The sequence below is a fragment of the Tupaia chinensis genome, unplaced genomic scaffold (genome assembly GCF_000334495.1).
Source record: "Tupaia chinensis unplaced genomic scaffold, TupChi_1.0 Scaffold000222_1, whole genome shotgun sequence".
Classification (NCBI taxonomy): Eukaryota; Metazoa; Chordata; class Mammalia; order Scandentia; family Tupaiidae; genus Tupaia; species Tupaia belangeri.
Window position 1 is genome coordinate 581025 of NW_006159697.1, and position 27241 is coordinate 608265.

Sequence of the window (27241 nt, forward strand, 5' to 3'; positions counted from 1 at the left end):
GCGACGCCCCAATCCCTGCTCCTCTATTTTCCACGCTGTGGGGATTTGACACACACACACACACACACACACACACACACACTCTCTTTGAGTGTTTTTCAAAACTCCGGGGCTGGAATTTGAACTGTGATATCGGCTACGTGGGACCTATCTCCAGTAAGCCATGAGGGCATCACCAGGGATGGCCCCTGTGCACTTTCAATACCCAGTGACTGTCCCCTCCAAAGCCATTACAAGCCATTTCTCTTTAGGTGGTGGGGGCAGGAGGTCATAGAGGAACAGAGGCCCTGAGTTGCAGTCCAGTTCGATGCAGGGCGAAAGGTGCTCCCGGGCTGAAAGGGAGGAGGCTGCAACCTACATGTCTGGGCCCACATGCAGGCAGAGGGCTGCAGGGCAGAGGCTTCCCGGCATCGGGGCGGGGGCCAGGGCAGGGACCCCAAGACTAAGTCCTGAAGGATGAAAGCAAACACGGCTGCATTAAGGGAGAAGAGGACTCCAGGGGGACACACGCCGAGAGAAACCACCCGTGGGGGTGTGAGGGACGGGCAAGACGCCGCCCGGAGGGGCTCTGGAGCTGGGCCGTCCCTGACAAGAGGCCTCTCATCCCAGCCTAAGGACCAATTTCACATCACAATGAATTTTCTAAATAACTCCACATCCCTCCGTGCCCTGGCTCGGAGGTTAAGTCCCACAATGACGGAAGTTTCGAAGGACACTGAGCTTTGAGGAGAGAGGACATGACGTGGCCACAGCTGGGTTCCATGTGGCCAGGGAGGAGCCAAGCATGGGGTCCAGGAGCAAGCCACTGCGGGAGCCAGAAGGATGGAGACAGAAAGGGGACTTGTTGAGGGAAGCCATGGGCGGAGCTGAGGGCCCGGAAGTGTGGGGCTGGTCACCAGGACTGTCCCCACCTGTAATCCTTTAGGGAAGAAGGAAATCTTCCCAGGGGTGGAGCTGCTCCCGTCTCCCTCCCTCCACAACCCACGCCACGATTTCCCGGAAGCAAGCAGAACCGAACCGACCCGCAGGTCTGGGCGGGAACAGGCTCGAGAGCGTCTGGCTGGAACTTGGAGCAGCGTGACGGCCGCCATCGGACCTCGTTAAAGAGCCGAGGGACACGGCGGCGGTTAGACCCTGAACAGGGTGGCCGGGAATGACACGGCTTTCCGTGAAGTGCTGTCACCAGCCTGTGGACAGGCCAGGGTTTGAGGAGACACAAGGGTAAGCCGGGAAGGTTAACGGGAGGGTGGCCTAGGACGATGACGAGGTTCTAACTGGACGACTGCTATGGATGCTCCAAAGGCCCCTTGTTTGGGACAGGGAGTCCCAGGCCTGCGGGGGACGAGAAAGCACGAAGGACAACGGGGCAGTTAAATTCGTCGTAAGACGGCGGCTCTCCCTTCCTGCTTTAAGAGAGGATCCCCAGCATCTAACGTCTGGGTGTAGGACCCTGCCCTTGAGGTGCTCTGTGTTTTCTTTTATTATTATTTTTTTTAACTTTTAGATTTTTGCAATGGAGTGTGTGCCAAAGACACAGAAAGATAGAAAGCGAGAAATCACCCCCCGGGGGGGATGGCCATGCCGCAATCCCTTCTCCTCCACTCTCCTCTTGAGATCTTGGGCACGCACGCACACGCGCCCGGTGTGAGATTAAGCCACCGGGTCCGGGACTCGAACAACGGTCCACATCCAGTGAAGTAGCCATCACGCCATCTGCTGGCCCCATGCTCTGTGTTTTCTAGAAGACACACACACATTGTTAAGCCGCCACAGCAAGGCCAAGATGGAAGCAGGCACGTGGGCAATGCCAGCCCACGTGGGAGCCATGGCTTCTCCTCAGGGAGTGCCGAGGCCACGAGAACTGGGTCTCCAGCGAGGAGGAGAATTGTGTCAGACCCAGGGTGCCGTGAGGGTTTAAGGTGGGGTGTGTGCCGGGTGGGGCTGAGAAAAGGTAGGTGGTGTCCAAGCACCAGGCCTTCCAGAAAGCCGAGGCCCCGGGGGTTTCTAGACACCGCAGATTCACTGGGAACGGACCGGGAAGAGCCTCAGAGACCGTCGGTCGTCCCAGCGCACTGCCTGTCATCTCCGGTCCCCTTACAATTTCTCTGTCACTCATTTTCGTATCTGATGACCGTGTACCTAGGTGGGACAGGTGTGGTGTCTTTATGTTTGTTCTGCACGGGGTGTGTGGAAATTCTCGGACTGAATGCTGTGTTTTCCATCAAAACTGAGAAAAACGTGGCCAAGACGGCTGCCCCCAGCAGTTTCTTCTGTTCGGTTCCCCAGTCGCATGTCCACGGAGAATGCTTGACACTTGTCCCATGGTTCAGAAGCCTGTATTTCTTCATCCGGCCAACATCTATCATCTCCCTTCATTTTCACTAATCTCACTACGTCTGCATCTCTCATCTGCTGTTAAACCCAAGTACTAAGATGTTCACTTCAGGGGCCAGCAGGCGGTGTGCTGCTTAAGAAATTGGACATTCCCACATGGCTGACCACGGTTCGAGTCCCCGACCCCGTGGCTTGCTTTCTCACTTTCCCTCTCTTTCTCCGTGTTTCTCTCTGGTTAAGTTAAAATAAATGAATAAAGTTAAAATAAATAATTCTTAAAAAAAAAAAAAGATGTTTCTTTTAGACATTATATCATTTAGCCCTCTGATTTCCTTTTTGCCATAGGGTGGGTGCCACCACGCCCCCTCTGATTTACTTTTTAAAAGATTTTTTTCTTTTTAGAAGTTTTCACTATAGGGCGTGTGCGCTGGCCAGATAGACAGAGAGAGACAGAGAGAGACAGAAAGCGAGAAATCACCCCCCAGGACGGATGGCCATGCCACAATCCCTTCTCCTCCATTCTCCTCTCGGGATCTTGGGGACGCACGCACACGCGCCTGGTGTGTTTTAAGCCACCGGGTCTGGGACATGAACCGCGGTCGACTACGTGGGAGTCCAGCGACATAGCCATTACGCTAACTGCTGGTTCCCTTTAAAAGATTTTTTAAAATTTAATTTATTATTTTTTTAATAAATAAAAAGTCCAGGACTGAGACTGCTGTCAGCCACGCGGGACTCCAGCGCCCTTAACCACCATGCCACCCGCCAGACCCCTTCACTTTGTCTTTTTTTCCCTTTTTTTGGAGGAGAGGTTTTATTTATTTTTTTTTGGTATAGGGAGCGTGTGCTCACCAGAAAGACAGAAAGTGAGAAATCACCCCCCAGGGGGGATGGCCACGCAGCAATCCCTTCTCCTCCATTCTCCTCTTGGGATCTTGGGCACGCACGCACACGCACCTGGGGTGAGTTTAAGCCACCGGGTCCGGGACTCGAACTGCGGTCGACTACGTGGGAGTCCAGCGACATAGCCATTACACTAACTGCTGATACCCCCTCCACTTATTTTTATAAAGGATAACGTTTGGGGTCCAGCCGCAGTTGGTGCAAGTGGTAGGGATGGTTGTAGGAGGCCGGGCTGCGTGGGAGAGGCCCAGGTTTGGTTCCTGGTTCAGTCTAAAGTGGCTGGGTGTGGCAGCGCGTGCCTGTAATCCTCGCTAAGCAGGAGGCTGGAGCAGGTGGTCTCATGACATGGAAACCTGTCAAAAATTACCTTTAGCACTCTCCTTCTAGCTCCTTCTCCAATTAAAAGAAAATAAATAAAAGAGTCAGTACAAAACAGGTTCCCGTTCTTGGCCGGCATCGCCATCTGCTCAGTGATTCTCCTTTAGGTCTGTGCGCATTTTCCTCATAGCACCTAAAGCTAGAGTCCAACATCCAGGTCGCCTCTGGGTCAGTTTTTCTCACTGCCGCCCTCTAGCTGGGTTAACCCAACCTCCTGGGGTAGCTGCAGAAGCTCAAGCAGCAGAGAGCTGCAGAAGACCAGGCCTGCCATCACAACCTCTTTTCTTTTCTTTCTTTTTTGAAGAGATATTTTTGCTACAGGGCTCATACACTCACCAGAGAGAGAGAAAGAGAGACAGAGAGAGAGAGCGAGAAATCACCCCCCAGGGGGATGGCCACGCCGCAATCCCTTCTCCTCCATTCTCCTCTTGGGATTTTGGGCACGCACGCACACGTGCCCGGTGTTGAGTTTAAGCCACCGGGTCTGGGACTCGAACTGCGGTCGACTACGTGGGAATCCAGCAACGTAACCACTATGCCATCCGCTGATCCCACACAACCCGTTTTCAGTCTAGGATAAAAGAAACGGCTGGCACACCGCAGCGTCCGGCCTGGGCGTCCTGTCGTCAGGGCCGCACTTACCGTGTGTCCTTGGAAGGTTTTGACCGGGCGGTCACAGCCGAGCCTGCACACGTGAATGCACATGTCCGTGCTGCAGGAGGCGAAGGTAGTGTTGTTCTGCCAGTCCACATCAAGGGCAGGGGCTGCGAGGCCGGGGAGGGAGGGGCAACATTTCCATTTATTTATTTATTTATTTCTAAAAGAATTATTTTAACTTTATTTATTATCATTATTATTTTCCAGTTTGATCAGAGAGACACAGAGAGAGAGAGAGAGAGAGAGAGAGGGGAAGCGAGAAAGCAAGCCACCAGGTCCGAGACTTGAACCGTGGTCGGCCATGTGGGAGTCCAGCGCCCCTAACCACCATGCCACTTGCCGGCCCCACTTAGACATTGTAGCGAGAAGATAAGTGAGAAATCACCCCCCACCCCACCCCAGGATGAAAGTCATGCCATAATCCCCTCCCCTCCATTCTCGTCTTGGGAGTTTAGACGCGTGCGCGCACACACACACGTGCCTGGCGTAACTTCAAGCCTCCAGCTCTGAGATTTGAACCGTGGAGTTAGCCATGTAGGAATCCAGCTACCTTAACCTCCATGTCCCTAACGGTAGTGACTCACCGTGATTTGACCATGCAAGCAGAGTGGTCCCTGCCCTGCACCTGTCTTCTCTCTGGCAATCTGGAATTGTGGTCCCTGGTGGGCAGTGGGTGACCAGCCCCAAATAAAACCCTGGGCCCTGTATATCCAAGAAGGTTCTTTGGGAGACAGTGCTTTGCACGTGTGGTCTCAACTACTTCTGGGGGAATGAGGTGTGTCCCGTGTGACTCTACAGGAAGGTTCTAGGGAGCCCCCCAGGCATGGCCATGGGCGCCTCTGCCCCTTGGCCGGTTTCACGGAGAATCTTTTCTTTTTTAAATATTTATTTGTTTGTTTGTTGTGATTTTTAAGCCACTGGGAGTAGGACTCGAACCATGGTTGGCCATGTGGGAATCCAGCACCTGAACCACCATGTCACCAGCTGCCCCCGGGAATCCTTTCACCGTGGGAAACCTTAGCTGTGAATACAACTCAACATGGAGCCCTGTGGGCCCTGTCAGCGCAACGCCCAGCCTGAGGGTGGTTGGTGGACTCCCATGCAGCATCCCTCTTCGCTGGCAGGTTCCCAAGGTCCTGAGCAGGGGGGGTGGGTGCTAAGCGCACCAGCACCCCGCACACTGTCGCGGCTACACTAGGCAGGGTATGGGAGCCCTCCCGCCTCCTCGTTCCACGGCCCCTGCCTCTACGCAGTCTCGACTACTGTCAAGGCATTTCGGGACCTCGGAGTTCTTTTGTAATTAGAACCTCAAAAATAAATACATAAATAAATAAATAATAAAAATAAAAAATAAAAAAGAACTTACCTGAATGAAAAGGAAACTGTTGTTTGGCTTCTCCTGTGTGGGCATCCCAGATGATGGTTGTCTGTACTCCGCAAACAAAGGAAAGAGTCGGTCATCGCTTTTCTCACAAGGTGTTCTCAATCACCTAAGACGTCATACTCCTGTCCTCCTCCCCCTTTTTTTTTTTAAAGAGGTTTTTGCCGTACGGTTTGTGTGCTTACCCGAGAGAGAGAGACAGAGACAGTGAGAGGGAAAATGAGAAGTCACCCTCCAGGGGCATGCACGCACAAGTGCCTGGCAAGATTCTGAAGCCACCAGGTCCGGGACTCGAACCACAGTTGGTCATGTGGGAGTCCAGTGATGTAACTGCTATACCATTTGCTGGCACCACCCCTCTTCCTTCTAAACCAGCCCTGACACGGATTTAGGGGGAGGTTTTTTTTTTTTGCAAAAAGCTCACGGGGAGTGTGTGTTATGAGAAAACTGTGCATGGATTTCAATGGTTTTGTTCTGTTCCGTTTTTTAGCCAAATAATTTATAAATTTTTGGGTGCATCTTCTAGTTAAAAAGAAACGGGTAAAAATCATTAATAATATATCTTATTTCATGCCAAGAGAGCCAAAATACTATCTTTCCGACACACCGCCGGCATGAACACATGAAGGAGCTACCTGACGCTCTCACCTCCATCCTGGGCCTTGAAGAACAGCACGCACATCGCACTACCCAGTCCGGGCAGCAGCCGGCACCATGCCGAGACTTGGGGAAATGTGCAAAAGTGGTGGGGATCCCCCCTCAGCCCCAAGTGCGGCAAAGGAAGGCTGCAGAAACGGGAGTTGTGGCAAGCTTCCCAGCCGCGGGAGCCGGGAGTACTGGACACAGTGGGGTCAGGCCCCACGCTGCTGGTCTACGCACAAGGAAGGGAGGTGACCTGGGCCTGGGGGCACGTCGACAATCACCAATTCTGACAAACTCGCCGATGTGGAGAAGACACTCCAAGAAGCAGCCAGAGGCAGCTTAAGGAACACCATTAGAAAGAAGTCCTTCACTGGGACCAGCAGTTAGCATAAGGGCTATGTCGCTGGACTCCCACGTAGTCAACTGCGGTTCGCATCTGGGACCCAGTGGCTTAAACTCACGTCGGGCGCGTGATGTATTTTGGAGTCCTGCATTATACATGTTTCCCTAAGGTAATGGCTGAGAAGGCCTACTGACCTTACGTGCAACACACCATTCATTCCAAGGTACCTGAGGGCTGGGACTCCAGTCAGCCCTGTCGCCCCCGACCAAGAACCCTGTCACTGACAACTGAAGGCCGGAGAGGGGAAGGTGGCCAGGTGAGCCAGGTTCCGAGCGGGGATGAACGTCTCCTCACTCTCTGTCCTGTGCCCCTTTACACAGCAAGGGCTTCCAGGAGGTTGTCAGAAAAGTCATGATGGGGAACCAGCAGTTAGCGTAATGGCTATGTCGCTGGACTACCACGTAGTCGACCGCGGTTCGTGTCCCACACCCGGTGGCTTAAAACTCACGCCGGGCACGTGTGCGTGCGTGCCCAAGATCCCGAGAGGAGAATGGATTGTGGCGTGACCATCCCCCCTGGGGGGTGATTTCTCGCCTTCTGTCTCTATGTCTCTCTCTGTCTGTCTGGCGAGCGCATGCACCCTATAGCGAAAACCTCTCGAAAAAAAAAAAAAAGAAAAGTCGCGATGCATTTTTTGCATAGGAAAATACACCATGGCTTTCCAACAACCCAATAGGAGTGACACCATCATGTCTCCCTAGCGGCCCTCCCAGGTACAGTCGGTAAATCTTAAATCACCTCCGAAGGCCGTCAAGGGGCTGAGCCTCGTACCCAGGCTACGTTCCTCCTGCGCCCACAGAGGCCTGCGGTCAGCCGAGGGAAGCAGCAGGTTATCGACAGAGCAGTGGCCTGGGTGCACGACAGGGCCTGTTCCTAAACGCCTCCGGAGGCCGAGGCGAGTACACTGAGAGGTGGCGTGCTACCCACGAACGGTCAGATCAAAGCCACGGAAACAAGCGAAGCCCAAACACGTGCCTTGGACTTCTTAAGGGGAAACAGAAAGGCCAAGAATTCAAGAGAAACCACGGTGTGATCGGGAGATTGAAAGTCGGTCCCCATCGAGACCAGACGCACAGATTTCAAGCGGATACTCACTTTGTCTACACCAGCGCTCAAAATATAATTCCCCTTTTTGTTCCATTTCAAGGCAAAGATGGGGCCTTTGTGTTGGCCAAGGGTGCTGGCCAGGTTACCTGTTATGTGAAAGAGGAGAACACACACAAACACGTTGATGTCTGAGTTTCAGTCATGGTCCGTCCCCTCAGAAGAACACGGGGAAGCAATCCCGAACCCGAACCCGACTCGAAGCGGATGGGGGGCTGGACTTACCGTCTTCTGTCCATATTCTTGCAAAGCCGTCATATGAACCCGTAGCCAATAATGTTCCATCGCTCTGGGGGCCAGAAAGAGACACAAACCCCCAGGACAGGTCAGAGGAGGAGCACCTGCAGCCTTTCCCGAGGTGCTCCAGCCTCCGGCGCTCGGCGGAGGGAGGCACCGATCACATGTCGCTGTGTCAGCACACGCCGCCCTCGAGCTGGACGTCACGACCGAGGAGGCCGGGACCACGGAAACACACGGAACCGTTCACCACGGTGTGGTTGCCGTAAGAATCACGGGATTAAAAACATCACATGGAGCGTCCTCTTATGACTCTGCAGAAAGTACAGGGAAGCAGGGCCAGCAGGTGGCACAGTGGTAAAGGTGCTAGACTCCCACATGGCCAAGCGTGGTTCGAGTCCCACATCTGGCAGCTGGCTTTCTCACTTTCCATTCTTCTCTCTCTCTCGTCAAATTAATAATAATGATAATAACAAATAAAAATAAAATAAATAATTCTTAAAAATAAAAAAGTAGAGGAAGCGGGACCAGGGCTCTCCACAAATGAAACCTCTCTCTCGTCAAATTAATAATAATGATTATAACAAATAAAAATAATTCTTAAAAATAAAAAAGTAGAGGAAGCGGGACCAGGGCTCTCCACAAATGAAACACGTAAGAGCGAGTGTTGAGACATCAAGGTGGCAAGTCATCTTTCCTTGGCTGTAGAAACACGGCCCCTCAGTAGAACAATCTTGGGGCTCCCTTTGGTCTGCCCCACCGTGAGGCCTCCTCAATAAAGCCCATGGTTTCCTCTTGTTAATGCACGCTCACGATGGCAAAATCCAACCACCAAACACTCAGCTCACTTGCTGCCCAGTGGGGCCTCCTGCAGGGCTTGTGGAAAGGTGCTGGGTTCAAGTCCCGAGGCCACCCACTACGTGCTGGGCACACACTGTGATCTGGGGTGGCTGGGCCAGGTGGATCTACATGGGAGGACCCGTGGGGGGTGCTCCCCTCTCTCACGAATGAAATAAACATAGAAACGTAAAAAGAAAAGTGCTCTTAGAAATGGAACAACTCAACGGCCAGCAGCCGGGAGAGGCTACAGCAAATGGGGTGGGGGGTGTCTGTCTCCATGTGAGGCACCTGACGGATGCGACAGATTTGAGAGTGCCCAGCGGGCGGAAGGCACTTACGTTCCAGTCCAGCGAGGTGACATCTTTATTGCTGGGGACGTCGTGACCGCCCTCTCGTATACAGTGCCTCAACACCAGCTGGGTGGAGCCCCCGTTGCTGTTCTCATTAAGGTTCCATATCCTCGCAGTGGAGTCTCCAGACCTGCAGGGCAAAGGGACAGGGGCACATGTCTCTCCGCTCCAAGTGTGGGAAGGCGCACTGCCACCTACTCGTGGTGAAGCCAACCTCTCGGAGACGAGCTCTTCCATCATTTTCGCACCCCTCGCTCACCCCATTCCCCTTCTCGCCGTTTCATGCTTGGGAATACCTAAAATGGCTTGGAAAGATGGTGTCTCCACAATGTAAGATACATGGGAGGTGGCATGGAGGTTAGGGGTCTGGACTCACACATGGCGGCTGACCAAGGCTCAAGCCCTGAATCTACTGGCTTGAAAATCATGCTGGGCTCGTGTGTGTGTGCCCAAAATCCCGAGAGGAGAACAGAGGAGGAATTATTGCATGGCTGTTTCCCTTGAAGGGTGACTTCTCCCTTTCCCACTCTCTCTCTCCAGCAAGCGCACACACTCTATAGCCAAACTGAGAAAACAAAACAAGATACGTGGGCAAGTGAAATGCACACAGCAGCTCGTTCCTTGGACCGCACACCTGGGGAAGAGGCTGGAAACCACACAGGAGGGGACAGCATGTCCGGAGATGTGGAACTCCAGAGAAGCAAGGGCAGCTCGATACCCAGACCCTGGATGGCCGCCAATCCGCCGTCCTTACCCAGAAGCTAGTAGGTCGCTGACAGGGTTCCAGGCACAGATGAACACTTCAGACTCATGACCCCGAAGCACTGTGGCTTTGTTGGGCGGAATCTCAACATCCCCGTCAATTTCCATTGGTTTTGAGTGATTATCTGTCGTGGGAAACACAAAAACACATGCGGTTTATCATCACAAAAGAAACTCATTCTCAGGGCACTCTGGTTTTGCAAAGGCGATGCTCTGAGAGGCGGATGACCCACATGAGGAAGGCTCTGGTTTACGAGCAAAGACCCCCGAGTATGTCACGCATGCATGTGCCCAGGATCCAGGCTGGCTGACGCTGGGGTGGACTGTACTGCAAGGACCCTGAGTGGAGTACTGTCACTGTCTCTCTCATTGCTGTTCACGTTAAAATACATCCATAAACACTTTAGTTGGAGCAGTTCAAAGATTTCTAAAACTCTTCCCTCGATGAACCCTGATTTGTCAAAATTCCCAATTACAATCACTTTCTGTAATTTCTAAGATTACAAAAACAGTGTGTAATTGTTTTATTTTTTTCTTTCTTTCTTTTTTTTTGGGAGAGGATTTTGCTATAGGGCGTGTGCACTCGCCAGACAGACAGAGAGAGATAGAGAGACAGAAAGCGAGAAATCACCCCCCAGGGGGGATGGTCACGCCGCAATCCCTTCTCCTCCATTCTCCTCTTGGGATCTTGGGCACGCACACACATGCGCCCGGTGTGAGTTTTAAGCCACCAGGTCTGGGACCGTGGTCAACTACATGGGCGTCCAGCGACATAGCCATTACACTGGTCCCTAACTGTTTTATTTTTGAAATAAAAAGCACCTCTATGTTCTTTCTGTTTGAAAACTCGAGTGTTGTATCCCACATCAGAGAATAGGTACACGCCAGGTGTTTGTCCTTCCCCTACCCTACCCTTAGACCTTACTAACACTGATTATGGAGGGCAGGCCCCAGAGTGCAGTGGTTGAGCCCTGTGCACAGGGAAACAGATCCCACAGGGCTGACTGTGGTTCGAGTCCCAGTCCCAGCAGCTTGAAAAACACGGGGGGAGCAGGTGCCCAGAATTCTGACAAGAGGAAGAGATGGAGGAAAAGGTTACGGCTTGGCCATGCCCCAATGGGCACGTGCGCACGCTTTCTCTCTCTCTCTCAGTCTGTCTCTGTCTCTCTCTGGTGAGCACACAAGCCCTCTGGCAATTAAAAAAGATTGTGATTATGGGGAACCTTTCAGTTTGTGCTGGGCAGATGGCATTTGTGTTGTGCCAGTTTTCTATGCGAAAAAGTGTCATGACTTTCCCGAGGACTCACTATACTACCCTCTCCATGGGCTTTCTGCTACATGTATTCGCTGTGATTCTTGAGCCCCAAGAAGACTTCAAGAAAGCCTTCATTTGTGCCTGGGGATGACAATGCTGGCCCAGGCCTCGGGTCTTGCTGCAACACTGTTGGAGGCCAGCGGCCAGCCCTCTGCAAGTGAGGATGCCATGGAGGTGGAGTCCGCGGGGTAAGATGCCAAGGCTCAAGCCAGCTTAACATGCACGATGGCCACCCGAAGGTCAATGATTATCAAGAAAAGAAGGGGGCGGGGCCAGCAAGGGGTGTGATTAAGGATCCCACGGGGCCAGCTGCACGGTTTGAGTCCTGGACCTGGCAGCTTGAAAATGGAGCTGGGAGCAGGTGTGTGCCCAGAATCCTGAGAGGAGAATAAAGGACAAGGGTTACGACGTGACCACCTGCCCGGGGAAATGATTTCTCAGGGTCTCTCTCTGTCTCACTCTGGAGAGTACGTGCAGCCTACGGCAAAATACCTAAAAAACAAAACAACATGCACACACACACACACACACACACACGCACGCACGCACACACACAGGTGCCACTTCCATATGCGATGTGGTCGTTTTGAACTTAGACCCTGAATCAGGATCTCCCGAGTGCAGAAGCAAGTCCAAGCGGCCCCCACGTGGCTGACTATGTGGTGAGAGTAACAGACCCAGAGGCTTGAAGGAAACATACTGGGTATGTGTGCACGTGTGCCCCCAAACCCAAAAGCAGAGAGATGAAGAAAGGACTGAGGTGTGGCCATGCCCCTCCAGGAGTGCCTTCTCACTTTCTCCCTCCTGCCATCACCCTGGCAAGTGCACGTGCCCTCTGGCAAATTAAAAAGAAAGAAAGAAAGAAAGAGAAAGAAAATAAAAAAGAACGTTGAGTTCTAAGCACCCGTGTGGAGCACATGGAGCGTGACACTCTCGCAGTCAGGGCACGGGCAGGCAGGAGACATGCAGGGCAGGCAGCCCTGAAGACTGCCCAGCTCGGCCCAGACTGAGATGAAAACAGCCCACCGGAAGCCCACCAGCCCCCAGGGATTTCGGGCTTACTTATTGCGTGTGCTCCGTTCTCTTCCCCATTCACCGTGGCCTCTCCGTTCTTTGGTGGATTTTGCTGAGAAACAGCCGCTGGGGTTGCCGTGGCTGCTGTTGCCGTTGCCGCAGAAAAAAAATGCTGCAGCTGCCGCCGCCGCTGCTGCTGCACTAGCCTGCTGCTGCTGCGCGAGCTTCTCTCGGAACGCCTGCTGCCTGGTCTGCACCACGTCGGGCATCACAGCGTCGATCAGGGACAGGGACTCTATGGGGCGGCCGTCGAACACTGTGCCGTCCTAGGAAGCAAGCCCAGGGGATCGCCATCAGCTCACACGCAGAAGGGGCTTGAGACCTCGGTTGGTTAGAGACCCCAAAACTCTTGGCATCAGGGAATGGCGGGGGTTGTGGAGGAAGCTAGCATTGAGTGGGCGCCCACGAGTGGTGGGCCAGAGGTGGGCCACAGGATCGTCCAGCAGAGTCAGGTGCAATGGCTGCCCTGACAGATGCCCAAGCAGCAAATTGAGGCAGGGCACTGTGGACAGTGGAACCCATTTACTCCATGACAGGAAGCGCTGTTCGGGATGCAGTACTTCTCCACGGGGATGATTCTAACCTCTTGAGGGACGTTAGGCAGTGTCAGCACAGTTCTGTTGTCCAAAGAGGGGTGGGAGGCTGCTGGTAAGTCATGGGTGGAGCCTAGGGGTGTTGCCCCACCTCCGTGAGTGCACAAAGCAGCCCAGCAACGAGCATGACCCAGCTCCACCTAGTGAGTCCAAAGCTGGCAAACCCATCCCGCATACTTCCACGATGTGGAAAACCTCTGCAATAACCAATCACCCCTGTGTCAGTGCGAGGAGGAACTCAATAAGCATCAGTTGAAACTAGGGGTGTCTGCACTACCCAGAACCTGCTTCCTATACCATCTACGGGTCCAATTTAACAAAAGAAGCTCGGAGCACCTGCTGCTATCTGAAATGACGCCTTGGGTTTTGGGGATGGGGCTAGGGAAGAGATCAAATAATAGCCCTGACACAAAGGAAAATGACACTGTTCATTCTGGTTCATGTATCTTTCTTTGATTCTTTAGTTTTTATATACCATAAAGATTTTTTTCTTTCCTAATTTCCTGTTCTCCCCAGTTCTGTGTTTCTTTCACAACTTCCTATCACTCCAATAATTCTGTGTTTCTCCCAAACATCCTTTATTCCTCCATAGTTTTCTGTTCTCCTACAATTCCTTGCAGCTTTCATGACTTCCTGTCACTCCCATAATTCTCCACTTCTCCCACAAGTTCAGGTTTCTTGCAAGACTTCCTGTCAATCCAAGAATCCCTCTTTTCTCATAATCCATTTTCTAATGACTGCCATTCCCACATTTCCTCCTTTCTCCCATGATTCCATTTTTTCTTCCATGACTTCTGGTCACTATCATAATTTCTTGTTACTCCCACAACTCCATTTCTTCCATGACTTCTTGTCTCTCCCATAATTCCTTGCTTATCCATGAATCCCTGTTTCCTGCATGAGTTCCTGTCACTCCCACAATTCTTTGTTTCTTTCATGAATTCTGTTCATCCCCAAAATGTCCTGTTTCTCCAACAATTTGTTTCATGACTTTCTGTCATTGCCATAATTCCTGTTTTCCTCCCACAATTGCATTTCATTCATGACTTCCTGTCAGTCTCATGATTCATTTCTCCCATGATTTGAAGGTGACTTTCCAAATGCCTTTCTTCTAGTTTCTTGTTCTCCCACAATTCCTTGTTCCTCCCACAATTCCATTTCTCCTATACTTCCTCTTTCATAACTTCCTGTTTCCTCCCATAATTATTTGTTTCTCTCTTGTTTTCCTGTTCCTTTTGTAACTTCCTGTCACTACCAGAATTCTTGGTTCTTCCCACAATTCCTTATTGCTTCAAAGAATTCTGGTCATTTTAATAAATTTTTGTCCTCCAAAAATTCCTGCTTATTTCACACATTTCTGTGGCTTCCAGAATTTCTTTTTACCTCCCACAATTTGCTTCCATTCATGATTTCCTGTCATCGCACAATTCCTTGCTTCTCCCACACTTCCTCTTTCATAACTTCCTGTTCTTCCCATAGTTCCTTTTGCTCCCATAATTCCCTTGCTTCAATTCCTGTCACTGTCATAATTGTTCCTGCCACAGTTCCTTGTTTCTTTCATGAATTCTGGTCACCCTAATAATTTCCTGTCTTCTGAAAACTCTGGCTGCTATCACAAGTTTCTTTTGTTTCTATAATTTTTTGCCTCCCATAATTTTGCTTCTTTTATTATTTCTTGTCATTCCCACAATTCCTTGCTTCTCCTACACTTCTTCTTTCACAATTTCCTGTTCCTCCCATAGTTCCTTGTTTCTCCCTGTCATTCTCACAATCCCTTGCTTCTCCTACACTTCTTCTTTCATAACTTCCTGTTCCTCCCATAGTTCCTTGTTTCTCCCATGATTCCTGTATCTTGTATGCCACCCTGTCCCACAATTCCTTGTTCCTCCCACAATTCCAACCTATTTTGTTTCTCTTGTTTCATAACTTGCTATTCCACCCATAGTTCCTTGTTTCTCCCATGATTCCCTGTTATTTGTATGTCTTCCTGTCACTCCCATAATTTATTTTTACACCCACAATTCCTTGATTCTTTCATGAATTCTGGTTGTATTAATAACTTCCTGTCCACCAAAACTTCCGGCTTCTCTCACGAGTTTCCGTTGATTCTGTAAATTTTTTTTTTTTACCTATTTTGTTTCTCTTATTATTTCCTGTCACACCCACAATTCCTTGCCTTCCCCACACTTTTTCATAACTTCCTGTTCCTCCCATGATTCCCTGTTTCTTGCTTCACTTTCTGTCACTCCCATAATTCCTTGTTTCTCCCATAATTCCTTTCTTCTTTCATGAATCCTGGTCATTCTAATAATTTTTTTCTCCGCTAAAAACTCCTGCTTCTTCCACAAGTTTCTGTTGCTTCTGTCATTTCTTTTCACCTCCTATAATTTTGTATCTTTTAATATTTTACTCCTGTCACTCCGACAATTCCTTGCTTTTCATGCACTTCCTTCAATAATTTTTTGTCCTCCCATAATTCTGTTTCTTGTATGACTTCCTGTCCCACAATTCCTTGTTCCTCTCACACTTCCTGTTCCTTGTTTCTCCCACATTTCTTTATTTCTTCCAAGAGTTCTGTAATTTTTAGAGTTTAGTAATCTTTGTCCTGCAAAAATAGTTTTGGTGGCTTCCATAATTTCTTTTTACCTCCCACCATTTGGTTACAGTCATCATTTTGTCACCCCACAATTCCTTGCTTCTCCCACACTTCCTCTTTCATAACTTCCTATTCCTCCCATGATTCCTTGTTCCTTGTATGGCTTCCTGTCCCATAATTCTTTGTCCCTCCCACAATTTCCTGTGTCTGACACTTCCTGTTCCTCCCATAGTTCCTTTTCTCCCACGATTCCATTTCTTTCATCACTTCCTCTAATTCCCATAGTTCTTTGTTTCTCCCACAATTCCTTTCTTCTTTCATGAATTCTGATCAATCCAATAATTTCCTGTCACGAGTTTCTGTTGTTTCTCTCTTTTTTTCCTATCACAATTTTGTTTATTTTATTATTATCCGTCACCCCCACAATTCCTGGCTTCTGCTACCCTTCTTCTTTGATAACTTCCTGTTCCTCCCATAGTTCCTTGTTTTCCCCATGATTCCACTTCTTGTTTCACTTCCTGTCACTCCCAATATTCCTTGTTCCTCTCACAAATTTCTTTCTTCCATGAATATGTGTCATTTAAAAAATTTTTTGTCCTCCAAAAATTCCTCTTTCACAATTTTTTATTGCCTCCATAATTTCCTTTTACATCCCAAAATGTTGTTTCTTTCATGATTTCCTGTCATTTCCGCAATTCCTTCCTTCTCCCACACTTCCGCTTTCATAACTTCCTGTTATCCCATAGTTCCTTCTTCGCCCATGATTCCGTTTCTTGCATCACTTCCTTTCATTCCCGTAACTGTTTCTCCCACAATTTCGTTCTTCTTTCAGGAATTCTGATCATTCTAATAATTTCCTGTCCAAAAAAAACTCTTTTCATGAGCTTCTGTTGTTTCTCTAATTTTTTTTTACTTCCCATAATTTTTTATTATCTGTCATTCCCACAATTCCTTGCTTCTCCTCACTTCCTCTTGATAACTTTCTGTTCCTCCCACAGTTCCGTGTTCCTCCCATGGTTCCCTGTTAGTTGTATGTCTTCCTGTCCCACAATTCTGTTTTTTTGATACTTCCTGTTTCATAACTTCCTGTTGCTCCCTAAGTTCCTTCTTCTCCCATGAATCCATTTCTTGGTTCACATCCTGTCACTCTCATAATTCTTTGTTTCTCCCTTTGCTTTCATGAATTCTTATCATTCTCATAATTTCCTGTTCATGAAAAACTCTTTTCATGAGTTTCTGTTCACTAAGTTTTTTTACTTCCCACAATTATCTCTTATTATTTTGTCACTCCCACAATTCCTTGCTTATCCCACCCTTCCTCTTTTCATAACTTCCTGTTCCTCCCATAGTCCCTAGTTTTTCCTGTGATTCTGTTTCATGTTTCACTTCCTGTAACTCCCATAATTCCTTGTTCTTCTAAGTTTCTTTCTTCCAAGAATTATCGTCATTTTAAAAATTTTTTGTGCTCCAAAAATTTCTTTTTATTTTACGACTTTTTATTGTGTTCGTAATTTCCTTTTAAATCCCCAATTTTATTTCATATTTTTACTCCCACAATTTTATTCCTTTCATGACTTTCTTAAACTCCCATAATTCCTTGTTCCTCCCATATTTGTTTCCTGCATTACTTCCTGTCTCTCCCATAATTCTTTGTATCCCACCAACTTCCTTTTTCATAATGTTCTGTTCTTGCCATAATTCCCTGCTTCGCCCATTATTCCGTTTCTTGTATGAGTTTTTGGAACTCCCATAATTCCTTGTTTCTACAATTCCACTTTTTAATTCCAATGACTTCCTGTCCCCCAACAATTCCTGTTTCTTTCATGAGTTTATGTACAAAATTTCTCTTTACCTCCCACAATTCTGTTCCTTTATAACTTCTTGTCACTCCCATAATCCCTTATTACTCCTACACTTTTTCTTTCATGACTTCCTGTTCCTCCATGATTCCCTATTTCTTTTATGACATTCTGTCATTCCCATAATTCCCTGTATCTACTACTATCCCGTTTTTCCATGACTTCAGTAATTCCAGTAATGTGTTCTCCAACAATTTGTTTCTTTAAAGACTTTGTCGTTCCCAAAAATTATTTTAGCTACCACAATTCTGTTCCATTCATGATTTCCTGTCATTCCCATAATTCCTATTTCTCCTTCACTTCACCTCTTTGTTTCTTGCATGACTTCCTTTCCTTTTTCTCCTGCAGGTCCCTGTTTCTTTCATAAATTCAGTCATTTCAAAAATATCCTGTCTTCCAACAATTCCTTGTTTCTTTTGCAATATTCTGTCTCTCCCATAAATCCTTATTTCCTTCTAAATTTCTTTCTGACTTCCTGTCACTCCCAGAATTCCTCATTTCAGTCATAATTCTTGTTTTTTTTTTTTTTTTTTTAATTGGGACAAGTAGACAGTGTAATGGTGTAATGTTTACGCTGCTAGACTCCCATATAGTCAACTGTGGTTCAAGTCCCGTACCTGAAGGCTTAAAATTCATGCCGGGCACATGAATTTACACCCAAAATCCCAGAGGAGAATGGAGGAAAAGGGATATAGTGTGGTCATCCCCTGGGGGAGGTGCTTTCTCACTTTCTATCTCTCTGACTCTGTGTCTCTGGTGAGCACATGGGCCCTATAGCAAAAATCTCTCTTAAAGACATCATTTTATTTAACTTAATTTATAACTTGACCAAGGAGGAACAGAATGGAGTGGGGGAGTGAGATAGCAAGGATTTGAACCACGGTCAGCCATGTGGAAGTCTAGTGCCCTTAACCACCATGCCACCTGCCAGCCCCCCACCCCTTTCTTTTGACTTCCTGTAACTCTCATAATTTTTTGTATCTCCCACAAAGCCCTGTTTCTATCATGACTTCCTAACCCTTCCATAATTTTTTGTGCATCTCCAACAAGCCGTTTTTCATTTCTCCCATGGTTCTATTACTTGCATGACTTCCTGTCCCTCTCATGGTTCCTTGTTTCCCCTGCAATTCCCTGTTTCTTTCACGAATTCTGATCATTCCAATAATTTCCTGTCCTCCAACAATTCCTTGTTTCTTTCAGGATTTGCTTTCTCTCCCATAATTACTTTTATTCTCCCACAATTCCTTTTTTTTTTTTTTGACATTTTGTCATTCCCATAATTTCTTTCTTCCATTATTTCCTATTTTCCGTCAATTCCTTACTTCTTCCAGAACTTCCAGTCACACCATAACTCATTTTTTTCTCCCTTGAGTCCATTTCTTTCAAGACTTCCTGACACTCTCACGATTCCTTTTTCTTCCGTGATTTTGTTTCTGGCGTGACCTTCTGTATCTCTTGTAATTCCTCAGATCTCCCACAACTCCTTTTTCTTTCCCAGTTTCTTGCGTGAGTTCCTATCACTCCCATAATTCTTTTTTTTAAATTTATTTATTTTTATTATCATCATAATCTTCTTTATATTACACTGGATTACACATAACTTTACAGTGTATTACATATAACTTAACAGTGTATTTCTGTCACTCCCATAATTCTTGTTTCTCCTCTAATTCCCTGTACCTTTCATGCATTCTAGTCGTTCTAATCATTTCCTGTCCCCTAACAATTTCCCGACTTGTGAACTCCAGTTATTCCAATAATTTTCTGTCCCCAACAATTCCTTGTTTCTTTCATGACATTCTCTCTCTTCTGTAACTCTGGATTGCCTCCCACATCGGTTCCTTTTGACTTCATGTCACTCCCATAGTTCATTTCTCACAAGTGATTCCAAGTGACTCTAAAATGTCCTCCTTCCATACTATTCTGTCTCCCCCATTTGATTCTTTCATGACTTCCTGAAACTCCCAAAACTCCTTTTTACTCCTGTTTCCTGCTTCTTGCATGACGTCCAGTCACTCCCACTAATTCCTTTTATTTCTCCCACAATTCTGTTTCTTTCGTGATGCCCTGTAATTCCCATAATTCCACATATCTTCCATAAAGCCCAGTTTCTATCCGAATTTCCTGTCCCTCTCAGAATTCCTCATTTCTCCCATATTTCCCTGTTTCTCACATGACTTCCCATGACTCTCATACTTCTTTTTCTCCTCATAAAATTTCCTTTAACTTTCATGAATTCTGGTCATCTCAGTCATTTCCTGTCCTCTGACAATTCCTTGTTTCTTTCATGACTCTCGGTCCTCTGCCATCATTTGTTTTTCCTTCTACAATTCAGTTTCTTGTCACTCTCAGGATTCCTTGTTTCTCTCACCACTCCATTTCTTTCATGACTGCCATAATTACACTCCCATAATTCTTATCTCCCACGCCTCTTCTTTCATAACTTCCTGTCCCGCCATAATTCCTTGATTTCCTCATGATTCTGTCTCTTGTATGACTTCCTGTCACTTCCACAATTCCTTATTTTTCCAGAGATTTTGTTTCTTTTATGATTTCCTGTCCCTCCCGAAATTCCTTGTTTCTCCCATGATTCCATTTCTCGTGTAACTTTCTGTCGCTTCCATAATTCCTCTTTTCCTCTTACAATATACACTGTTTCTTTCAACAATTCCAGTCATTCCAATAATTTCCTACAACAACTGTCCTCCAACAATTCCTTGTTTCTTTCACGAATTCCTGTCACTTCCATGATGTCTCCCACCATTGCTTTCTTTGATAATATCCTCTCTCACAATTCTTTGTTTCTTTCATGATTCCTTGTTTGTTGTATGACTTTCTGTGGCTCCCATAATTCCTTGTTCCTCTTTCAAGTCCTTGTTTCTTTCAATAAATTATGGTCATTCCAATCATTTCCTCCAAACATTGTTGTCCTCCAACAATTCCTGTCATGATTTTCTGTCATTCTCATAACTCCTTGTTTCTTCTACAGTTCTGCTTAGGATTTCCTGTAACTCCCAGAACTCCTGGTACCTCCCATATCTCCTCTTTCTTTCATAACTTCTGGTCATAATCACATGACTTCATAATTCCTCATATCCAACCTCCCTTCCATAATTCCTTTTTCCCCAAGAATGAATTTTCACACAATTCATTCTTTCATGACTTCCTGTCACACTCATAATTCTTTATTTCTCCAACAATTCCATTTCCTTCATAACATTCTGTCTCTCCCATAACTCCTTGTTTCTCCAACTATTCTGTATCTTTCATGACTTCCTGTCATTCTTGTAATTCATTTCTCTGAGATTCCATGTGACTCCAGTAATTTATTTTTCCATAATTTCCTATTCTTCCATTACTTCCTGTCACTCCTATAATTCTTCTTTTCCCCATGATTCTATGTAACTCCTATAATTCCTTTTTTTCTTCCATAAATTCGTGTTCTCCCACAATTCTTTGTTTCTTCTATGACAGTGTCTCCTGTAATTCCTTTCTTCTCTAACAACCCCGCTATTTTATATCTTCCCATAATTCTCTATTCTCCCCTAAATTCTCGGTCTCTCCAACAATTCCTCTTCTTTCCCACATGACCCATTGTCTCACAATTCCCTTTTCCAGAAAATCCCATTTGCTTCCATCATTTTGCATCCTATGGTCTGTCACAAATCTCTATCCTACCCTCCATTTCTTCTTCTTCCCATTGTTTTTCTTTAAACCCTACCTTTCTGTCCCCATTCCGCTTCCCAGAATTCTCCATTCTCCTTTCTATTCCCATGTTTTCCATAATTGTAATCTCACCAATAACCTTCTGTTTCTTCTAGTTCTGTCTCTCCCATCATTCCCTCGGTCACCATTCTGTTTTCCCCAACAATGTTGTTGTTCTTCTTAAGACTTGCTTCTCCCTCGGGATTTCCTTTTCTCTCCCATACATTCCAATTCATTCCCATTACCTTCCATACTCTTGTCCCATCTCCGCTCAGATTCTCCCTCCTTTATTAACATCTCTTCTCTTCTATTACAGTCTCATTTTCTCCCTGTCTCACAATTCTTCAAACTTCTCAGAATTCCTCTGTCTTGTTCTGTCCCATTAATTCCCTTTTCCATCGTTTTCACTCACACTAACTCATGTCGCCCAGAATTTCATGTTTCCTACCACTCCTCTTCTCAACAACAATTTCCACACACACCTAAAAAAAGGCAGGAGGAAGGTCCTTCCTCAGGAAGCATGCCAAATATGACAATTATGTGGACCTCCATATACCACTGGGTGTGGATGGGCAGGCAGGTTTTTATACGCTCTGAACTTAAATTACTTAGGAAATGAAGAACAACTGAAAGATGCATGTTATGGCTGGGGAGTCTCAGAATGAAACATCAACCCAGCTGTGTTCTGATGACAATACAATACTGGAAATAAGAAAAACCTGACAAGGAACTGGATGCTAGTAGATCAGTAAAAGCTGGTGCTCTCTGAGGCTGACCCACATGGGAAGGTTCCTGGTTCAGATCTGGAGGCCTCCTCAAACACGCCAGGCACATGTATGTCTATGGCTGGCCAAGGCTGGGGGTCGGTCATGGAGCACTGGGACCCTGCATCTCCAGCAATGAAAGAAATGGAAAACAGCATCCAGAGATAAAATCAAATTGTAGCAGCCTAAGATCTGAGAGCTGATGGGGTTTGATGGGACGAGTACCCCATCCCTAGTCTTGATTCTGGATAGACTAGATGGGACCCAAAGGAGTCAGTGGAAGAACCCAGGCCTCTAATGGAACCTCAAAGAGGAGATGGGTTCAACAGGTGGTATGGTGATTAAGGTGCTGGGTTCCCATATGGCTGACCAGGTTTGAATTCCAAAACTGGTGGCTTAAAAATCACGCAAAGTGTGTGTGCCCCAAATCCCAGGAGGATAAGGGACTGTGGCATGGCCATTCACACTGGGGGGTTGATTTATCACTTTCCTTCTCTGTTTCTCTCCAGCAAGCAAATGCACCCTATGGCAACCCCCCCCCCCCCCAAAAAAAAGCAAGAAAAGAAAAAGAAAGAAAGAAAAGAAAAAGGAGAGAGTCTGTGGTCAGGGAAGAAAGACTATGAGGTGGGATGAAACATAAGTGTTTTCTTTCCCCCCAAAGATATGGGAGTAGTGGAGGAAAATGTGAGACAGAAAGCAGGATGGATTACTTCGGCGATTTTCTCCAAGAGTTGAACCTGGGAGGAGGTGTCAAGGGGCGGGACAGACTGACAGAGAACGGAGAAGGCTGGGAAGATTCGGGTGCCTTGGTCTCCAGAGGACCGGGAGGCAGTGAAGGGAGCTGGGAAGTGAAGATGGCAAAGAAGGTCACAGGTCACAGGAGCCCGGGAGATCTCTGCTGCCGGACCTGGCAGGCAGATTGAGAGGATGCAGGAAGGAGAGGGGACATGTTGAATAACCCACTTATTTTCTTTTCCTTTCTCTTTAGTTTTATTTATCATTGTCATCCTTTTTTTTTTTTTAAATTTTAATTTAACCAGAAAGAGACAGAATGAGAGTAAGAGAGAGAGGGAAAGTGAGAAAGCGACCTTCCAGGTGTGAGACTTGAACTGTGGTTGGCCAAGAGGGAGTCCAGTACTTTAACCACCAAGTCGTTCTAGAGCCCCCAAATAACCCATTTTCAAAACTGGCATAATACTGGCACAAACACTCCTGTGTCCCAATCCAAAAGGCAAATTGGTACAGGTTTTTTTTTTTTTTTAATTTGCCAGAAGACACATGTGTTTACTAGAGAGACAGAGGGAGGAAGCACCTTTTGATGGGGGGATGGTCACACCGCAATCCCTTCTCCATTTCTCCATTTTATTGGGACTTGGGGCACACATGCTCAGCATGTTTTTCAAGCAACCAGGGCCAGGATTCAAACACTGTAGTCAGCGATGTGGGATCCAGCACCTTTAACCACTAGGCCACAAGGCAGGGATGGTCCAACTTTAATTCAGTTAGGAGTCCATGCACCCCATCGGCTCTGCAGTGGTAGCCTCATCACTGTGAATTCACTACCTCTCTGTCTCCGACTCTCCCTCCGGTCATGCCCCCACCCTGGCTCCAGTCACACGAAAGACAGATTCTATTTTGACATATCACGCACGGGATCCCTCTAACTAACCCGCCCCAGGAAATGAAGCAGAGCCCGTGCAATGAGTATGTGGAAAAGAGGAGCTGGGAACCTACTGCGGGTCTTTTCAGATGTGGCAACGGATGGCTTACGTCAGTCCAGGACCCTGGACCGTGTATCCACATGGAAAACACAGCTTGGGGAAAGGCATCTGTAAGGCTTGCTACTGGTGTTACTGACATGACCGTCCTGAACACACAGAGGAAAAAACAGCCCCCAAGCACCCTCCGACACCTCCGGGGAATGCACCCCATGCCGAGGCAGACCTGAGCTGCCCCCACGTGGCCCAGGGTCTGCAGGCTGGTGGCCAGGTCCCCGCGCCTGGCACCGAAGTGGACGTACCTCGTTAATGCTGATCTCGGCCTCCACATACTGCAGGCCCTTCTGGAGGATGGAGATGAGGGCGGCCGGCGGCACTAGTGTCCCATTGATGTTGGACTGGCTGATGTGGCTCTCGATACCAAAGGTGAAGGCCGAGTGGGAAAAACCTGCAGGGGCAGAAGACGGCCGACAGTGAGGCTAGACTGAAGGCTGGACGGATGGACAAGCGGATCTGTGGGCGGCACCGTGGTCCCAAATGCGCAGAAAGTATGGGGTGCTGGGCTCCGCTCTGGGTTGTCTGGCTTCTGATTTGGGAGAACAAAGGATGCAGCAAGAAATGGCCTTTGGGATCAGCAGTTGGAGTGATGGCTATGTTGCTGGACTCCAATGTAGTTGACCACAGTTCAAGTCCTGGACCTGGTGGCTTAAACCTCACGCCGGGCACATGTGCGTGCGTGCCCAAGACCCCGAGAAGAGAATGGAGGAGAAGGGACTGTGGTATGGCCATGGGGGGGGCGATTCCTCACTTTCTGTCTCTCTCTGACGAGTGCACGCACAGTATAGCAAAAACCCCTCTCCAAAAAATGGCCCTTGGGGCTGGCAGGTGGCATGGTGGTTGAGTCACTAGAGTCCCACAAGGTTGACCACACGTCGGGTGCCAGACCTGGTAGCTTGCTTTCTCATTTGCCCTGTCTCTCTCTCTCTCTATGATCAAAATAGAAAATAATAATAATAATAAAATTAAGTGAAGTAATTCTTAAAAAATAAATAGGGGCCGGCAAGAGGCATGGTGGTTAAAGGTGCTGGACTCCCACATGGCCGACCATGGTTCAAGTCCCAGACCTGGTGGCTTGCTATCTCACTTCCTCTCCCTCTCTCTCTCTGTCTCTCTCTGATCAAACTGGAAAATAATAATGATGACATAATGAGGACAATAATAAATAAAGTTAAATAAAATAATTCTTTAAAATAAATAAATAAATACAAAAAGAAACGTCCTTCAATGTTTCAGGGCCAGCCATGGTGCACTGCAGTTTGAATCTCAGCTCCTGGTGGGTTGAAAAACAGGCCAGGTACATGTGAGAGCATTTCCCAAATCCTGACAGGATGGAGAAATGGAGGAAAAGGACTGAGGCGTGACCGCGTCCCACGGGGGTGCCTTCTCTTTCTCTCTCTCTCTGGCAGACACATGTACTGTAGTGAAAAAAAGAAAAAAGAAAGAAGGAAAGAAAACGAGGAAAAGAAAGGAAGAAGGAAAGTAAAATTCTAAAATCACTTTCGTGTCATGAAGAAAAGAGGCGGGGCCAGCCGACGGCGTAACGGTTATGTCACTGGGCTCACACATTGGATCGCAGTTTGAGTCCCAGACCCAGTGGCCGGGCGTGTGCCTGTGTGCCCAAGATCCCGAGAGGAGAATGGAGGAGAAGGGACTGTGGGGTGGCCATCCCCCCCCGGGGGGTGATTTCTCACTTTCTGTCTCTCTGTCTCTCTCTGACAAGCGCACGCGCGCTGTGGCAAAAAAGAAATAATAGCCCTTCTTCAAGGAGAGAAGCCAGGAAGGGTAGGCTGCCGCAAGAATTTTTTAAGTTTTCTTTCTTCCACAAGAACGAGATACAGAAAGACACACACCCTTCAATAGGCTCTCACGCCATGACCCACGCCTCCTGCCCCCATGACTGTCCCAGCTAGCCATGAGCACAAGTACATACACCTGGCCCGTCTGCGGTGACCAGGGGACAGGACCTGTGATCTCCCATACAGACCCAGTTTTGCGTGCATGCTGGAAGGAGCTGGCTCGGGGGGCTGGATTACTTTGTCTGGTCTAAAGGTGGTCCAGAGAAGCATGGGGGTTTAGAATCTTGAGGTAGAGGTCTCGGGGGGAATCTGGGGTCCCGTGTGAGTCACACGGACCCACCCAACCTGGGTCGAGGCGGAGCGTGGGCCGAGGCCCTGCCATCACGGGGCTTTGAACTCTAACACTGCAACGACTGAGAATGATGACTCCAGCAGGCAGGAGTCTTGGTCCTCATTTGCTGTGTGTGTTTCCTCCCACTTTGTCTCTCTGTGTGTCTTGTTTTTGAGAGAGATGTTTTTGCTATAGGGCGCATGTAGTCGCTAGAGAGACAGAAAGTGAGAACTCACCCCTAGCACAGATGGCCACTCCGCAATCCCTTCTCTTCTTGGGACTCTGGCCACATACACACACCTGCCTGGCGTGAGTCTGAAGCTGCCAGGTCTGGGACTCGGACTGCAGTCGGCCATGGAGGAGTCCAGTGCCTTAAGCACTAAGGTACCTGCTGGCCCCTCCCGCCTGCTCTCTCTTTTAATCTTCTAACCGGGACGGCCAGAGCGATAAGGAGTGACTGGCCCCTGCTTCCACCAGCTTCAACATCATCAGCCCTCGGCCGCCTCTGCTCAAAATACAAACTGACTGCCACCAACACGATGCACAGCAGGTGGCAGTATTCCTCCAGAAGAGACTGGAGGGTTTGCATCCTCTTTCTGCTTTTCTCTGCAGGTTTGCTAATTTCTACCGGAAGGTCGACAGGGAGACTCCTGTGAGGGAGTCCGCGCACAATCCACGCCCAGTTTCAGCTCACCAGGATAACTGGCAGGCGTGTACCTGGCATCTCATGGCCATCCCAGAACTTGAACCCCTGACCTTTTCCATGTGGGTCCAGTGCCATGCCGGTGCCACCACCTGGCCCCCTTCCTCCTATCTAACCCTCCACTGTTCTGTGTCCCTTCTCCTGTCCAACCTACCCAGGGTTCCTCCTCCATTACCTGGTTACAGTGAAAGAATAAGTAGGTAGGTAAGGTGGTTGGATCCCACATGGCCAGCTATGAGGTTCGAGTCCTGGGCTGACAGCTTAATACAGCAGGCGTGTGTGTGTGTGCGTGCCCCCAATCCTGAGAGGAGAAAGGAGAAGGGAATGCGGTATGGTCATCTCCCCTGGGGCGAGTGATTTCTCATTTTACCTCTCTTTCTGGACAGCGCACGCACCCTATCGAAAAACTACCATCCTGTCAAGATTTTGGGCACATATATGTGCCTAGTATTTTTCAAGCCTCTGGGTCCAGAACTTGAAGCATGTGGACAGTCATGTGGAATCTGGCTTCCTTATCACCAGGTCATGGGACCAGACTGAAAAGGAGCAGCCTTTTAAAAGAGGAAGGGGGGGGGGCAGCAGGTGATGTGGTGGTTAAGGGCACTGGACTCCCACACATGGCTGACTGCGGTTCGAGTCCTGGATCTGGTGGCTTGCTTTCTCACTTTCCTTCTCTCTCTCTCTGACTCTGTCCCTCTCTGGCCAAATTAAAATAAATAAATAAATAAATAGTTAA

At 48.0% G+C, this 27241-nt stretch overlaps 1 protein-coding gene across 1 annotated transcript in view; it reads right to left on the minus strand.

Moving 5' to 3' along the window:
• TBL1X (transducin beta like 1 X-linked) overlaps window positions 1–27241 on the minus strand; it is a 272758-nt gene that overhangs the window by 9724 nt on the left and 235793 nt on the right. The window contains 9 exon segments of the mRNA XM_014587573.2: window positions 4258–4379; window positions 5639–5699; window positions 7794–7891; window positions 8028–8091; window positions 9218–9359; window positions 9984–10116; window positions 12369–12471; window positions 12473–12646; window positions 23918–24063. Of these exon segments, the coding sequence (XP_014443059.1) occupies window positions 4258–4379; window positions 5639–5699; window positions 7794–7891; window positions 8028–8091; window positions 9218–9359; window positions 9984–10116; window positions 12369–12471; window positions 12473–12646; window positions 23918–24063 (1043 nt within the window).